This window comes from Canis lupus, chromosome 1 (genome assembly GCF_003254725.2).
Source record: "Canis lupus dingo isolate Sandy chromosome 1, ASM325472v2, whole genome shotgun sequence".
Lineage (NCBI taxonomy): Eukaryota > Metazoa > Chordata > Mammalia > Carnivora > Canidae > Canis > Canis lupus.
Window position 1 is genome coordinate 102664180 of NC_064243.1, and position 15480 is coordinate 102679659.

Genomic DNA, 15480 nt, shown 5'->3' on the forward strand with positions numbered 1-15480 from the left:
CCCCTCTTCCCTTCTTTCTTCCATTATTCATCCATTCTGTTTTCCGAGATCTTCACTGTGGCAGCTTCTGTTAGATGCTGGAAACCCCGAGTTGATGTAGATCTGGACTTGACCTCCAAGCGATGTACTCTCATCACCGAGACAAAGTAGATATGCAGAGTCTGGGAATACCCAGAGACTGGGAGAAATAACAGAACTATGCAGGGAAAGCCAACGGTTCCACCTCTTCCTTCCTTCAACAAATTCTGCTTCCTAACCTGTGTCTAGGAAAGACAGTCATTTCCTTGGCCTCTCCCTCCTCTCATCTCAGACAGGTTTTCAGGTGGTAGATAAAGGTCCATGAAATTTGGCAAGAGAGCTCTTGGACCAACAGGTTAAGTGGAAATGAGACAAAAGTTTGCCCCATGTACTAAAGAAAGGGCAAAGTATTAATTTGCACTGAGCTCCTTGATGGCCAACCATCAGGGAAAAGGGAAATCTGGTCAGTTACAGATTGTGATGTCCATGCGATTTAACAAATTTCTTCAAGGGGGTGCAGTGATTATCTATCTATCTATCTATCTATCTATCTATCTATCTATCATCATCTATCTATCATCATCTATCTATCTATCCATCCATTCATGAGAGACAGAAAGAGAAAGGCAGAAACGTAGGCTGAGAGAGAAGCAGGCTCCCTGCAGGAAGCCAGATGCAGGACTTGATCCCAGGATCCCAGGATCCCACTCTGAGCCAGGGACAGACGCTCAACCATTAAGCCACCCAGGCATCCCAGATGCGGTAGTTTCTCATGTATGAGTGAATGAGGGGACATCTTTATGAAAACAACATGAGGTATTACTATTGTTACTATTACTGCTACTCCTGCTAATAATAATCTTCACAACCACCCCATGAAATAGACATGATTATTATTCCCAGTTGACAAACGAAGACATTGCCTCAGAGAAGTAACAGGACCTGCCTAGGCTCATACAGCCAGGAAATCTGTCTCTAAATCTTGGGATTGAATATGTTCTGAGTTAAATGATGACATTGGGGGCCCTGGTATTGTGTCTCAAGAGAGCAGACAAGTGAGAAAAATAAAATCATTACAAATAGTGGACTGTATTGGGAAGTAAACTAGTGAGAGCTGAGATAATTTAGAAAGAGCAATCAGGGACAAATTTCCTAAAGAGGTAATGTTTGAGTTGTGCTTTGAATGACAAGAAGCAATGAGGCTTGCAAAGATAAGAGGGGAATACAATGGAATATTATTCAGTCATAAAAAGGAATGTTTGTACCAATTTCATGCTACAGCAAAATGAAGCTTGATTGTAAGCAAAAGAAGTCAGAAATAAAAGGCCACAGATTATATGATTACATTTGTATGAAATATTCAGAATAAGCAAATCCACAGAGAGAAAAAAAAGTAGGTTTGTGGTTTGCTGCACTAGGGAGAGGGAGAAATGGAAAGTGACTGATTAATGAATACAGGACTTCCTTACGGAACGATGAGAAAGCTCTGTAAGTAGATGGTGGTGTTGGCTGCAGAATATTGTCAATATACTAAATGTCATTAAACTTTATGTTGCATGGAATGCCTGGGTAGCTCAGTGGTTGAGTATCTGCTTTTGGCTCAGGGCATGATCCCAGGATCTGGGATCGAGTCCCACTTCAGGCTCCTTGCAGGAAGCCTGCTTCTCCCTCTGCCTGTGTCTCTGCCTCTCTCTCTGTGTATCTCTCATGAATAAATTAAAAAAATCTTTAAAAAAGTTTTATGTTGCATGTATTTTACCACAATAAAAATAAGATGAAGGCAAAAAGAATTCCAGGCAGAAGGAACCCTAAATTGCAAAGGCCCTGGGGCAGGAACAGGCTTGGTGTGTTCTCAAAAGAGCCAGAAGGCCAGTGAGTCCTGCATGGTGTGCAGAGACCTCAGCTTCACTTCCCAGTGCCCAGAACTGTCCTCAGACTGTCCTCTGTCCTCAGATGGACCCCTTTCAATGCATCACATCACTGCCAGCTGCATGTTACCATTCATAATTTACGGAGCAGAAAACTGAGGCACAGAAAAAGTGACTGATTTGTCTAAATGAAGTAACTGAATATAAAGTCCAGAGGTGATGTCTATTAGTATTCTATCATACAGTAACATAGTATTTCCCAGGGTCAAGATAAAGGTTCCACATTTTAAGGCAAAGCTGAGGAAACAAAACAAAACCACCATTCAGGGGCACCTGCATGGCTCAGTGGTGGGCACCTGGGTGGCTCAGTGGTTAAGCATCTGCCTTTGGCTCAGGACTTGATCCCAGGGTCCTGAGATGGAGTCCCGCATGGACTCTTTAAAAAAAGAAAAACAACACCATTCATCAAGATAAATAGAATTTTAATACAATATTTTTAAAATAAAAAAAAAACCCAAAAAAAGGGAAAAGAAATAAACGATGGGCGGCCATCGCCGAGGCGCCAGCAGCCAATATGAAGTTCAATCCGTTTGTGACTTCTGACCGAAGCAAAAATCGTAAGCGGCATTTCAATGCGCCTTCCCACATTCGCAGGAAGATCATGTCTTCCCCGCTTTCCAAAGAGCCAAGGCAGAAGTACAACATGCGGCCCATGCCCATCCGGAAGGATGATGAAGTGCAGGTTGTGCGAGGACACTACAAAGGTCAGCAAATCAGCAAAATAGTTCAGGTTTACAGGAAGAATTATGTCATCTACATTGAACAAGTACAGCAGAGAAGGCAAATGGCACAACTGTCCACGTGGGCATTCACCCTAGCAAAGTGGTTATCACTAGATTAAAACTGGACAAAGACCGCAAAAAGATCCTTGAGCATAAAGCCAAATCTCGCCAAGTAGGAGAGGAAAAGGGCAAATATAAGGAAGAAACCATTGAGAAGATGCAGGAGTAAAGTAACTTAAGTGACTTTAAATAAAAACTTAAAATGAAAAAAAGAAAGAAATCAACGATGGATAAAATATAAAAATTTTAAAGACAAGGTCTGACTGTGCACTTGGACCACCCCTCTTCATACTACTCCTGGCCCTGGTTCTCATAAAATTTTATTTAGAAAAATAGGCAGCCAGTGGTCCTAGTTTGCCAATTTGATTTTTTAAAACGATTGCGTTAAAATAAAATATTATTTCCTTCATTTGAATACAATTGATGTAAAAAAACCTTAAGACCACCAGCAATAGGAAAATATAGTAAAATAAGATGTGATGAGTTTTGAGTATATATTGCCTTTATTTTATTTTTAAAATTTATTTATTTTTAAAGATTTTGTTTATGTATTCATGAGAGACACACACACAGAGGCAGAGACACAGGCAGAGGGAGAAGCAGGCTCCATGCAGGGAGCCCGATGTGGGACTCGATCCCTCATCCCCGGACTCCAGGATCATGCTCTGGCCCGAAGGCAGGCACTAAACGGCTGAGCCACCCAGGGATCCCTGTATTGCCTTTATTTTAAGATAATGCATTTAATTTGAGTTTAATTTTAGGAATTAGTAAGTCAGTTTAATTTTCAGCAACGACTGTGGGTAACAGCCAGGTTGCAAAATTCCTGACAATTGAGCAGCCAGGGGCCAGTCTAGCTAGCACCAGCACCTTGCTGCATTTCCCGCCTGGGTGGTAGGATCACGGTGTGGGGTGGAAGGGGACACAGAGGAGGTCCAGGCAGCCTCACTTTAATTTGAATTAATCAATATTCTGTTCAGTTCTTTTTTTTTTTTTTTTTTTCAGTTGTGTATCAATTTGAATCGGCTCCTACCTTCTCCATCTCAGAGATGTGGACTTCCCCAGGCCCCGCCCCAGCCTCCCCCGGCCCCCCTCTTTCTTCGCCCGCGCCATCGTCATGACAACCGCGTCCACACACCCTCCACGTCCGCGAGCTCTCCCATTGGCCAAAAGTTCATAGCAGTCGTGCCTCGCTCGCTCCCATTGGTCAGTTGATCGCACCGGTGCCAACCCGCGTACTCCCATTGGCTGATTGGTCGAGAAGGAAGGGGGGGTAGGCAGTGTGTGTACGCGGTGCGGAACCGAGCGCAGCACCGAGCAGGGAGGGAGTCTTTGGAAGGGTAGAGGTGAGGGGGTGTCACTTGGAGGAGAGGGCCGAGACGTGAGGGGCGGTGAGAGGGGCATGCGGGGCGACGCAAGGATCATGTCTGGGGACTCCCAGGATGTCTGTTCTGCAGGGCGATGACCACGCCGGCGGGCTCCGGCGCAGGCTTCGGCTCCGTATCCTGGTGGGGCCTGTCCCCGGCGCTGGACCTGCAGGCTGAGAGTGAGTCCCCACGCTGGACCATATCTGACAAGGCGGCTGCCTTCCCAGCCTGGCAGGCGGCGCCCTAACGTTCTCCGAGGCTCCAATGGCGGCGCCGCCCCTCACTGGGCAGCCCAAGTGGCCTCTGAGGACTACGAGTCCCAGAATGCTTAGAGGCACAGCTCCCTTGGGAACGTAGGCCAGGCGTGCGAGTTCTACTGGGAGTTGTAGTCCACCGTTCTGGGGCACTCTTCAGGCCACAGACCCCAGCCCGTGTCATCTTGCCAGGTCCTCCTGTGGACTCAGACTTGCGGGACAATACCGAGCCCAGGACCCCCGAGTTAGATGTACTGCTCGTGGGCTCCGTGGATGGGCGGCACCTGCTTCGGACCCTGGCCCGGGCGGCGCTGTGGCCTCGCAGGAGGTTACACGTGAGCTGGGATTCTGGGGAGGGAGGAGGATGAAGATGAGAGCCCAGATTCCTGAGTCCTTGAAGGGAAAGAGAGCTGGAGGCCTGGACTGCTAGGTCTGAGGGAGGTAGAAGCTGGGGACCTAGACTTCAGGGTTGGGGACTCGAGTTCAAGTGGGAGGAAGAGCCTAAGGATTCGCGGTCCCTGAATAATGGTGGGGAGGAGGGTTTGAGTGCCCAGACTCCTGTGTTTGAAGGAAAGGGGCCAGTGTACAGGATGCCTGGGTCCTCTGGAGGCAGGAGGCTGAAGTCTTCCATCCCTGGGTCTCCAAGGAGCCAGGGATACAGATCTCAGAGTCATTTTGCTCTATCTATCTTCCAGTTCTATGTGCTAGAGAATAATCTGGAAGCTGTGGCCCGACACATGCTGATCTTCAGCCTAGCTTTAGAGGAACCTGAGAAGATGGGGTTGCAAGGTCAGTTGCAAGGACCCAGACATTCTGGCCCGCAGCCTCTTCCCCCTGCCTGCAGGGGTTCTGGCATATCAATATGTAAACATTTTAGCTACCTACTGCATCACTTGTTCACTAGTTTGTCAGGCTTAGGGCTTCAACTCTTCCCACCTGTACAATGGGGCTAAATATACCTCCTAGAGCCATTGAGAGGATTCCAGGGACGCCTGGATGGCTCAGCGGTTGAGCATTTGCCTTTGGCTCAGCTTGTGATCTTGGGGTCCCAGGATCGAGTCCCACATGGGGCTCCCCCACAGGTAGTCTGCTTCTCCCTCTGCCTCTCTCTGTGTGTCTCTCATGAATAAATAAGTAAATAAAATCTTTAAAAAAAAAAGAGAGAGAGAGAGGATTCCAGGAGAAAATGCACATAAGCTGTCAGCACAATGCATGGCACAGGGTAAGCATTCAAAAGCTCCTAGCACAGGAGAGGACCAAAAGAAATCAAAGGACTTCTTAAGAGGTAGTGGGTCCCCCAGATGTGGGGAAGGTTTGGCAGAACTGAGTTCAGTCCTTTTCAGAGCCTTCCTACAGGTCCGAATGTCCTCAGTTGGAGGCATGAATCTCAGGGAGTCTGCCTTGAAGACGCAGCCCTGGGAGGAGGAGGACGAAGAGAAGGGGCAGGGTGGCAGGAATCATGATCTCATGATGGCAATGATTTTGGCCCAGTGTCTGGAGCCAAGTCTGGACTTGAGACAGTCTGTTCAAATTCTGGCTCTGGGTCCAAGTCCCTGCTCCGCTGTGTCGGGTATACTTGGACCCAAGCTCGAGCTTGCTAATAAACCCTCGTGCGCTTGCATCGGAAAAAAAAAAAAAAAAAAAAAAAGGGATCCCTGGGTGGCGCAGCGGTTTGGCGCCTGCCTTTGGCCCAGGGCGTGATCCTGGAGACCCGGGATCGAATCCCACGTCGGGCTCCCGGTACATGGAGCCTGCTTCTCCCTCTGCCTATGTCTCTGCCTCTCTCTCTCTCTGTGACGATCATAAATAATAAATAAAAATTAAAAAAAAAACATTAATACTGCCTTTAAAAAAAAAAAAACAAACAAATTCTGGCTCTGCTTGCTGAGTGACCTGGGGCTACTATCTGTCCCTTTCTGGGCCCACATTGTTTCTACATTGATAAAAGGGAGATCCTAAAAGTTCTTTCCCCATAGAGTTCTTGTGAGGATTCAATTAGAAAAAAAAAAAAAACCAAAAACAATGCATAGCTCCTGGCTTATGATATAGGCTCAGTACCTCTTACTGATCATCATTGTTTTCACGACCTTGGAGGGTAGTTGTTAATAGCTCAGAGCATTCAGAATACACTGCACACATGTCACAGTGTACCTCATAAAAGGCTCTGAGCCTAGCTATCTAACTAAAGGTATATAGTTCTCTATTACAGGATTCTTAAACCACTAAAGGAAACAATTTACATATTGATAGAGATACATTGATATAGATATAAACCTGTATACAACTAAAGATGAATAGTTCTCTGGTAAGATTCCTAACTAAAAAGGAACAATTTAACACTATAATATTTTAACATGCATAAATCTCCATTTCCATCTCCATCTATACATAACTTTTTCTTTTATAACGTGAGGAAAATTCAAACATGAGCTGCAGGACTGGGCTCATCTGGTGGGTGGGGAAGACTAGGAGGAGACTTAGGTTGGGTGTAAGTGACTCTTAGAGTCTGGGGGATGGATGGGGATTTGGCCAGTGTCCCTTATACTCACATGACTATGACATAATAAGATTAAAGAGGGTGTGCGTCAGCCACACGAGTCTCATTTCTGGGTTCACTCGACTGCTCTGTCCACTAACCCTCTCTCCTTCTTCCCGCCCCCTTACCCCTACCCCAGAGAGAAGCGAGACCTTCCTGGAGGTGTGGGGGAACGCGCTGCTGCGCCCCCAGGTGGCCGCCTTCGTGCGCGCGCAAGCCGACCGCCTGGCGCACCTGGTCCCGGAGCCGGACCGCCTGGAGGAGCAGCTGCCCTGGCTCAGCCTAGGCGCCCTCAAGGTGCCGCCACTGCCCAGGATCCCGATGGCCACGGGAAGAATGGAAATGGGAAGCCCAAAAGGGTTTTCGTTGATGGCGTTCGAACCCCAGCCCCCCAGCTGTCACTGGGGGATGTGACCTAGGTGGTGGCTTCTACTCTCGGAACTGCAGTTTCTTCTGAGAAATGGGAGAATCCTCCTCGCGCCCTGGGGTGGGAGGGAGGGTAAAGCAGAAGATCCGGCTCTCCCTGCAGCTTCCTCCCCCTTACTCTCTCCCCGCCCCCCAACCTCCCGCGTGCCGGCCGTGCAGTTCCGTGAGCGCGACGCCCTGGAGGCTGTGTTCCGCTTCTGGGCGGGCGGAGAGAAGGAGCCCGAGGCCTTCCCCATGAGTCGCTTCTGGGACTCCAGGCTGCGTCACTACCTGGGCTCCCGTTACGACGCCCGGCACGGTGTCAGCGACTGGGACTTGCACATGAAGCTGCACGATCGCGGGGTGAGGGGGCTGGGAGGCTGGGGGCCCGGACTCCGGGGTCCGAGGGAGGTGGGACTGGGGGCCCATATACCAGATTTGCTTAGACCTGTTCGTTCGGGCCTTCTATCCAGGCCCGAGTCATCCACACTCGCGAGTTCCGGCGTTGGAGGGACACGGGTGTCGCCTTTGAACTCAGAGACTCCAGCGCCTATCATGTGCCAAACCGGACCCTTGCGTCGGGTCGCTTCCTGAGCCATGTACGTGTCCTCTCCCTGCCCGGGCCAGTGCTTCTTTTCAGTGACACGGGAACCGGGGTCTCCAACATTGACCTCACGTGCCTTTTCTCTCCAGCACGGGGAGCGTATCGCAGCACGCGGTTACTGGGGGGACATCGCCACGGGGCCATTCGTGGCCTTTGGCATCGAAACAGACGATGAGAGCCTCCTGCGGACCAGCAACGGACAGCCGGTCAAGGTGTGTGACTGCAGGTGCTGGGGCTGAGGGAGGGCTTTCGAGGCCTCGCCCCTCTGTACTTTAACCGCCCCCCTCGCCAGCACACACCTCGCACTGGGCGTTCCGGGGAGGGATGGTGTACTCTAGGCCCAGCCGCGTCATCCTGGCTGCGCCTCTTCTCTCCCCAGACTGCTGGGGAGATCACTCAGCACAACGTGACGGAGCTATTCCGAGAGATGGCCGCCTGGGGGCGCCCGAGAAACACCCAGGGAAACCCCGAGCAGATGTGCCAGGGCGAGGATCGCGGGGATCGCGAGGATGGCGAGGGTGCAAGCCCAGAGCGTAGTAAGCGTCCTGGTTCGCTGACCCCCTTGAAATGCGAATTGGGTGGTAAAGGGGTCACATCATCCCCCAGGGAAAGAGTGGAACCTGGACCCCCATCCTGGGCGTTAGGTTCCAGGTCTTTCAGCTCCAAGTGCGTAATGATATGGTTTCCAACGACTGGACAAGTGATCTCCTGTTCCTGATATGTCTTTTTCTTTTTTTGTATTTCTTTCCCTTTCCTCAATCTTGACACCATTGTTATCATTCTGAATTCCAACAGAATTCTAATCCTACCTGCGGCTAGAGTATTCTAACAGGGTGCTGGGGCCCAGCCCACCCGTGGAGAGACCCTTCCCCTGCCCTGATTCTGGTCCTGCGCCCTGGTAACCATCACCTAACCTGGCTCTTCCTGAGTGTCTGGATGACCCTTATGGCCATGGGCCACCCGCTCTTTCCCTCTCTTGAGCCTCAGTTGCCTAGTCTGTAAAATGGATCTCTGCTTGCTGGGCTGACCTTCCTAGAACTTTCCAGGAATCCATCTACGAGAGATGATGAGAAAGGGCTTCAAGACAGGTAGGCAAGGAGCATTATCTCCAAGCTTGGTGTGCCTGCCTAACTGCGGGTTCATCCCCAGCTGCCTCTGCCCCGGGATTCTTCACTGTGCGCTTCCTGCCTCTCGGCTCTGCAGAAACCCTTCACCACAAGAGCTGCTACAAGGGACGGTTCCAGCTGCTTTATGTGGCCTGTGGGTAAGAAAGAGGTCTCTGGCTCCTCTGCCCTCACACCCAGAAATCCTGGCCCTCAGCCCCTCCTCAGTCAGCACCCAGATTCCCTGGCCCCACTACTCCCTCAGGACCTGAAAGTCTAAGTCTCAGCCCTCAGCCCTCACTTTTCTCTACTCAGGATGGTGCATCTTCTCAGCCCCGATCTCGGGGCCTGTGTGGCCCCCGGAGGACGCTTGGTGGTGGAATTGGCCCGGTAAGCCAGCCAGTGGGAGCGCAGGGCAGGGAATATCCAGCCCTGGGCTCACAGCCGGGGACCCCCTAACATACCCCTTCCTTGTTTCAGGTACCTGGTGGACTTGAGGCAGGAGCAGTTGCAGGGCTTTGCTGCCCGGGTTGGAGAGTTAGCTCAGGCGGCTGGATTCACGCCCCCACCCCAGGCCAGGCCCTCGGAGACCTTTGCGCGCTTCTGCAAAGCCTTGGACTCTGCTGGCCAGCACACTGACTCAGCTTCGGAATCCATGACTCCGCCCCCTGACACCCTGGCTCCGGCCCTTGAGAACCAGAGTCAGCCTCTCAAAGGCGGGACCCCACCCTCTTAGCCCCTCAAACTGCGCTCAGAACCCCTCAAACTCCAGCTCTACTCCCCAAGGTTCTGGCTCCACCCACAGAGAGTCTGACCCCATTCCCAGATATCCAGTCCCCCATCTCTGACCTCTAAGGTCAGGTCCTGGAAGTAGAGCTTGCCTCTAGAATATTCACTCGGGTATACTCTCAATATTCTCCAACAGCTCCAGCGGTGTCCCTAGAATTTCAGATTACCTTCCTGGGATTCTATATTCTGTTCCTAGAATTCTAGAGTGTTCTTTCAGGGTTCCACATTCCATTCTTGAGACTCTAGAGATCCGGCCCTGAGTCTCAGGCCCTCTATGTGGTTTTCTTGTCCTCAGAGGTCCTATTTTACCTGAGGGTTGGGGGAATCTGCTTTCCAGGGCTGGTCCACACCCACATAGTCCAGATAAAAAGAGTGGTGTCCTCTTCTTCATGTGCCCTTGTGTCTTTGTCTTCACTTTTGTCTCCAGGGCTGGGACAGGGAAGGGGCTAGGGTGGTTAAGAGAGGAGACCTAGTTCCAAGTGGATTTCTCTGGGCTGTTATTGCCTGAGAGTCTGGACCATACCTGGATCGTCACATAAATCAACAAAATTTATTGAGTGGCTAACAGGTTTGGGACACAGAAACTGATCATAGCTCTCATGGAGATCACTGTTTAGTGTGGGGATGAGCCCCAGACTTCTGGGTCTGAAGAACCAAGGAGCTGGGGGCCTGAACTCCTGCATCTGAGGGAGGAAGGGCTGGGGGCCTGAACTCCTGTGTCTGCTGGAGGAGGGGAATGGGGGCCTGAACCCCTGCGTGTGAGGGAGGAGGGGCTGGGTTCCAGGCCTCCAAGGTGGAAGGGTGATCCAGCTGGAGCACAGCCCACCCCACCCCTCACGCGCCCCGGTTATCTCACATCCTGGGCAGGGGGAGGAGGTGGCAGCAGTATATTTAGTCTCAGTCCACGCCCCTTATCTCAGTGTCTTCAGTGAAGCTTGAGCAGTGCAGACAGACTGAAGCTCTGGGGGCCTTCAAGGTCATCCCGGATGCCCCCTCACTGACCTTCCAATCGCCCCTTGCCCTTCTTTGCCTCCTGCAAGCCTTGGCCTGAGTCTGCGCATGGCGGATGAGTGAGTGCATCTAGGGAACTCGGACCTGCAGGGCCCGAGGCGGTGGGACGTGGGCCTGTGAGGCCTGAGGAGGGAGGTGGGGACAGACTCCTGGCTATCGGCACGAAGAAAGGTTTGGGAACCAGACTCCCTGGAACCCGAGGACTGGGCAGCTGGTGGGCGGCCCCTGGGGTCCCTTAGACTGGACGGGACAGAGGCCCACCATTAACCCCCCCTTCCCGGTCTCTTCCTTCAGGAGCGGCGATGCGGTGAGAGGAGGCGCAGGCCGGGGTCCACGGCAGGGGAGGGAGCCGCAGGGTGGGCCCTGGGGCGGGAGGTGGCAGCTCCACCCGTAGAGGGGCGCTGGGGGGGCCCGCAGTGACGTGGCTCCATCCCCCCAACCCCAGGCGGGGTGCCCGCCCCCCGCTCCGGCCCCGATCCGACGCCAGTCTTCCGCCAACTACCGCGCGTACGCCACGGAGCCGCACGCCAAGGTGAGCGAGGGGCTGGCGGGGCTCGGTTCCCGGTCCGCAGAGGGGGCGGGACCCAGGGGTGGAGGGGCGGTGCCAGAGCCTTGGCTGGGGCGGGGCTTTGGCTGTGGGCGGAGCCTAGGAGGAAGCTGCGCCCTAGGGGCGGGGTTTTGCGGAGGGAGGGCTCGGATTGGTGTGGCCTGCCTATGGGCGGAGTTCGTTGCCCATGGGAACTGCCTAAGCAGTCAGGGGGTCAGGGTTGGTGGATGGGGCTGAGGGGCTCAGCTTCAGCGGGAAGCGAGTCCAAATCTGGAACCTACCCATGCCCCCGACCATCTGTCTCCTACTCCCCGCCCTGATTATTCCTTGCTCCATGTCACCCCGGCAGAAAAAGTCCAAGATCTCCGCCTCGAGGAAACTGCAGCTGAAGGTGCTGGTGGGCCTGGAGGGGGCGCCTAGGTGTCCTCAGGGGGTGGAGCTGGAGGGTCGGGTGCGGGAGGGGGTAGGACGAGGCCTCAGTGGGGAGTGAGCGTGGCTTGTGGTGAGCAGCACCCACCCTCTCCCCGCCACGGGGGCGGAGCCTCGGATTGAAGGGGAGCGTCTCTGGAAAACCGCGGACCCTGCCTGGAACTGGGGGGCTGTCCTGGCCAGGGCGGCCTCCCCGGTGCGGATGCCGCGCAGCCCTCATCCGCCTCCCCGGGTGGGCTGCGGTCCCCGGCCTCGCCTCTGCAGACCCTGATGCTGCAGATCGCGAAGCAAGAGCTGGAGAGGGAGGCGGAGGAGCGGCGCGGAGAGAAAGGGCGCGCTCTGAGCACGCGGTGCCAGCCGCTGGAGTTAGCCGGGCTGGGCTTCGCGGAGCTGCAGGTACCGTTCTCATCAGGGACTCCTGCCCAGCTGGGGATCCGAGGTACCTAGTGACCGCTCCTGCATGGTTTGGACTCACCGGTCTAGTCACTGTCCCCTACCTCTGCTCTGGACCTTGTGATCCAGTCTGCTAATCCTTACCCTCAGGAGTTCAGAAATATGGCCTGCAGCTGCCTACAGTCTCAAAACCCAGAGATTAGGCTCTCCAGCCCCAATTCTGTCAGATTCTCAGGACTCCTGGCTCCCAGCACCCTTTATTCCAGCTGCCCCAGAGTCCTCTAGGACTAGATGTCCAGGCCCCCAGGGCCTCCTCCCTCAGACTCAGGAGTCAGAGTACCCCCGTCCCCCAACCACACATACCACATTCTTGACCAGGACTTGTGCCGACAACTCCACGCCCGAGTGGACAAAGTGGATGAAGAGAGATACGATGTGGAGGCGAAAGTCACCAAGAACATCACAGAGGTGGGGGGCCCTGGGCAGTCTTGGTCCCTTCGGGTAAAGTCTGGTGCCTGGGGTTGTGGTCTCAGTCCACGCCCTTGCAGCTGCTGTTGACTGCAGACACCAGGAGACCCAGGACAGCTGGGCCTGGCAGGGATGGGGCAGAAGAATGAGTATAAAGTGGTTAGGGAAGGCTGTTCCAGGCAGAGGGGACAATAGCACACAAAAGCCAGGAGTTGGGAACGCAGAAGCTGTATTCGTGGAAATGTGTAGCTGGAGCATCGGGTGTTGTTGATAGGTGAGCTCAGGCATGGGTCAGGAAATTGTGGGATGCATGCAGCAGCACCAGGAGGTGTCAAGTGTTTTTCAGAGAGGAGGCTGGGCCCGTCGGGAGGGCTTACAGTTACTGGATGAGGAGCCTGGATGAGACCTCCATAGGCCTGGAAAGAGAGCAGAGGGAAGTATAGGGTGGAAGAATGGGTCTGGTGGAGGTTTCTACCTTCCCTTATGGCTGCCCCCAGATAGCAGATCTGACCCAGAAGATCTTTGACCTTCGTGGCAAATTTAAGCGGCCCACCCTGCGGAGGGTGAGGATCTCTGCAGATGCCATGATGCAGGCGCTGCTGGGCACCAGGGCTAAGGAGTCCTTAGACCTGCGGGCCCACCTCAAGCAGGTGAAGAAGGAGGACACAGAGAAGGTGAGTGTGGCTAGAGCCAGGAAAGGGGGTGCTCAGAGGAGAGGGTGTGGGACATAACAGTCATTGGGCCTAAGCTCAGGGCAGATGCTACTTGGAGTTATGGGGAGAAGAATCTGGTAAGAGGTCCCCAATAGGAAGTATAGGAGGGGCATAGGAAGTGCAAGGGGAAGCCAGAAAGTAGAAGGGGAAGCCAGGAAGTGCATTAGGGAGAAAGGAAGTAGCAAGGCCAGAAGTGCATGAGGGAGATAGGATGTGCATGGGGGCAACTTTGATGGGATCGCCTGAGGGGATGAGAAGCCTTCCAGAAGCAGATCTCAAAATGGACATCCAAAGCAGAGTGGCCCAGCGGGCCAAAGATTGGGGGGAGGCTATTTGAGAGAGTGTAGATGGGAGAGAAGCCCTCACTCCTGGCCCCATTCCTCCAGGAAAACCGGGAGGTGGGAGACTGGCGTAAGAACATCGATGCGCTGAGTGGAATGGAGGGCCGCAAGAAAAAGTTTGAAGGCTGAGCTGGCTGCCCCCTGCCCTGGCCCTGAAGGTGTCCTTGAGGAATAAAGTTTCTCTCTGAGCTAGAAATGGCTGCAAGTCTGCTACCTGGGGGTCCGGTGTGAGGGAGATGAGAAGACTGAGGGGAGAGTCCCCCAAAGCCACACCACACAGCAGGAGCAGAGCTGGGTCTGCAGTAGGGGGCGTTCCCAGCTCTTATGCCTCACACGCAGGGTGTGCAGAGATGCCCAGACCGAGGTCCAAGGAGAGAGACATGCACACACACAGAGACAGCCAGAGACCCACAGAGAGGGAGAAAAGACAGAGATTCCTAGAAAGACCTGCAAAGAAAGGGGAAATGGAGAGGCCGATGTGCACAAAGCACATCAGAGACCACCAAACAAGGCAGAAATAGGGACTGAAAGAGGGACAATGCAGAGACATGGAGGAAGACACGGATGCAGAGCCAAAGAAAGACATAAATGAGGTCACACACATTCATATGCCAGTAGACAGATTCACAGAAATTGACAGATTCACCCCCAGAAATGCAGAGACAAAAATGCATGGGGAGACACAGGGAGTGAAAACACAGACTCGGAGAGACCCAGAGAGACAGCCCCTGGAGAAATGCCCAGAAAGAGAAACAGAGATGATAGGCAGGGAGAGACAGAGACACTGAGAAGCAGGAGGGGTGGCTGGCTCCCTTAGGGTTCAAGGTCGTGGCCGGCTGTGGGTAAGGGTAAGGGGGGCAGGAATACCCAACAGCTCAGTGTCAGATGAAGGTGGGGGAGTGTGAGGTCATGGGCCTGACACCACACCCTCTCCCCTCCCCCGACCCACACCTGCTTCCCGGCTTTAGCGCCTGTTGTCACCAGGATGGAATCCTGGTGGCAGACAAAGGGGTGGGGGTGGGAGGGGGTTGACAGAGACAGAGACAGAGACACACAGGTGGAGGGTCCCAGAGACAAAGGAGAGATGGACAGTATCAGAGATGCAGAGAGGCCCGAAGAGACACAGAAACTGGGACAAGAGCCTTATAAGAGGAAGCACCCCTTGTGCTCTTTTTGTCAGTAAGTATTCTCTGAGGACCTACTGTGTGCCAAGCCCAGGGACTTCAAAGCATCGGGTTCAGCGTGCTGTAAGGGAGGTGGGGAGCCCGGAGGTTGGAGGTCACCTGACCCAGTCTAGGTGCGAGGCCATGCTGATGGGGTGAAGGGGTCCCTAGACCCCCAGGAGGTGCCAGGATCCTGAATATGCAGCCAGAGCGGGGGCAGGGCAGCCTCTGAGCTGGACTCTGGGTCTGAGAGAGGAATTCTCAGGCCCTCCCTCTCCCCTGGGGGGCGGGGCTGAGACTCCACTATAAACCAGGGGTGCTTCCACTCGCAGGGTCAGCAACAGATCTGCCCTGCCCATTTGCTCACCGACTCTGCAGACTCAGCCTTAGGTAATGGTCTCCAGGAGCTTCGTACTGGGGGGAGATGGGGGGGGGGGAGACGACAGGAGGGGTGGCTACGGAGGTGGAGGTGGTACAAACTTAAGGCTTGGGAATTCCTGGGAAGTTCAGGCTTTATGAGGCCTGAGGACAGAGGTATTAGGATTTGGGAGTTATGGAGTCTGGGGGTGCCGAGATTGGGGTGTCCCAGAATATAACACCTTCAGACCTAGGAGCTCAGAGGGAATCTCAGA

General features: G+C 53.5%; 2 protein-coding genes and 1 pseudogene across 3 annotated transcripts; all 3 read left to right on the forward strand.

Moving 5' to 3' along the window:
- Nucleotides 1-2436: 2436 nt before the first annotated feature.
- On the forward strand, nt 2437-2923 carry LOC112643874 (60S ribosomal protein L26-like; annotated as a pseudogene).
- A 1052-nt stretch (nt 2924-3975) lies between these two features.
- DNAAF3 (dynein axonemal assembly factor 3) lies at nt 3976-10173 on the forward strand. The gene is made up of 12 exons (XM_025423935.3): nt 3976-4071; nt 4183-4271; nt 4539-4681; nt 5042-5135; nt 7022-7179; nt 7468-7650; nt 7761-7886; nt 7981-8103; nt 8271-8427; nt 9041-9155; nt 9310-9384; nt 9475-10173. Exons 2-12 carry the CDS (start codon nt 4187-4189, stop codon nt 9728-9730), a joined length of 1515 nt encoding a protein of 504 aa, XP_025279720.1. The 5' UTR covers nt 3976-4071; nt 4183-4186; the 3' UTR covers nt 9731-10173.
- A 512-nt stretch (nt 10174-10685) lies between these two features.
- Nucleotides 10686-13881, forward strand: TNNI3 (troponin I3, cardiac type). 2 transcript variants are annotated; one of them, XM_049107721.1, is made up of 8 exons: nt 10686-10853; nt 11089-11101; nt 11240-11326; nt 11691-11732; nt 12035-12166; nt 12542-12631; nt 13129-13309; nt 13731-13881. In XM_049107721.1, the coding sequence occupies exons 1-8, from the start codon at nt 10843-10845 to the stop codon at nt 13757-13759; spliced, it is 585 nt and encodes a 194-aa protein (XP_048963678.1). In that variant the 5' UTR covers nt 10686-10842; the 3' UTR covers nt 13760-13881. The 2 variants fall into 2 exon arrangements, with proteins under 2 accessions (XP_048963678.1, XP_025279723.1); XM_025423938.3 differs by having other exon boundaries at nt 13129-13305.
- Nucleotides 13882-15480: the final 1599 nt, after the last annotated feature.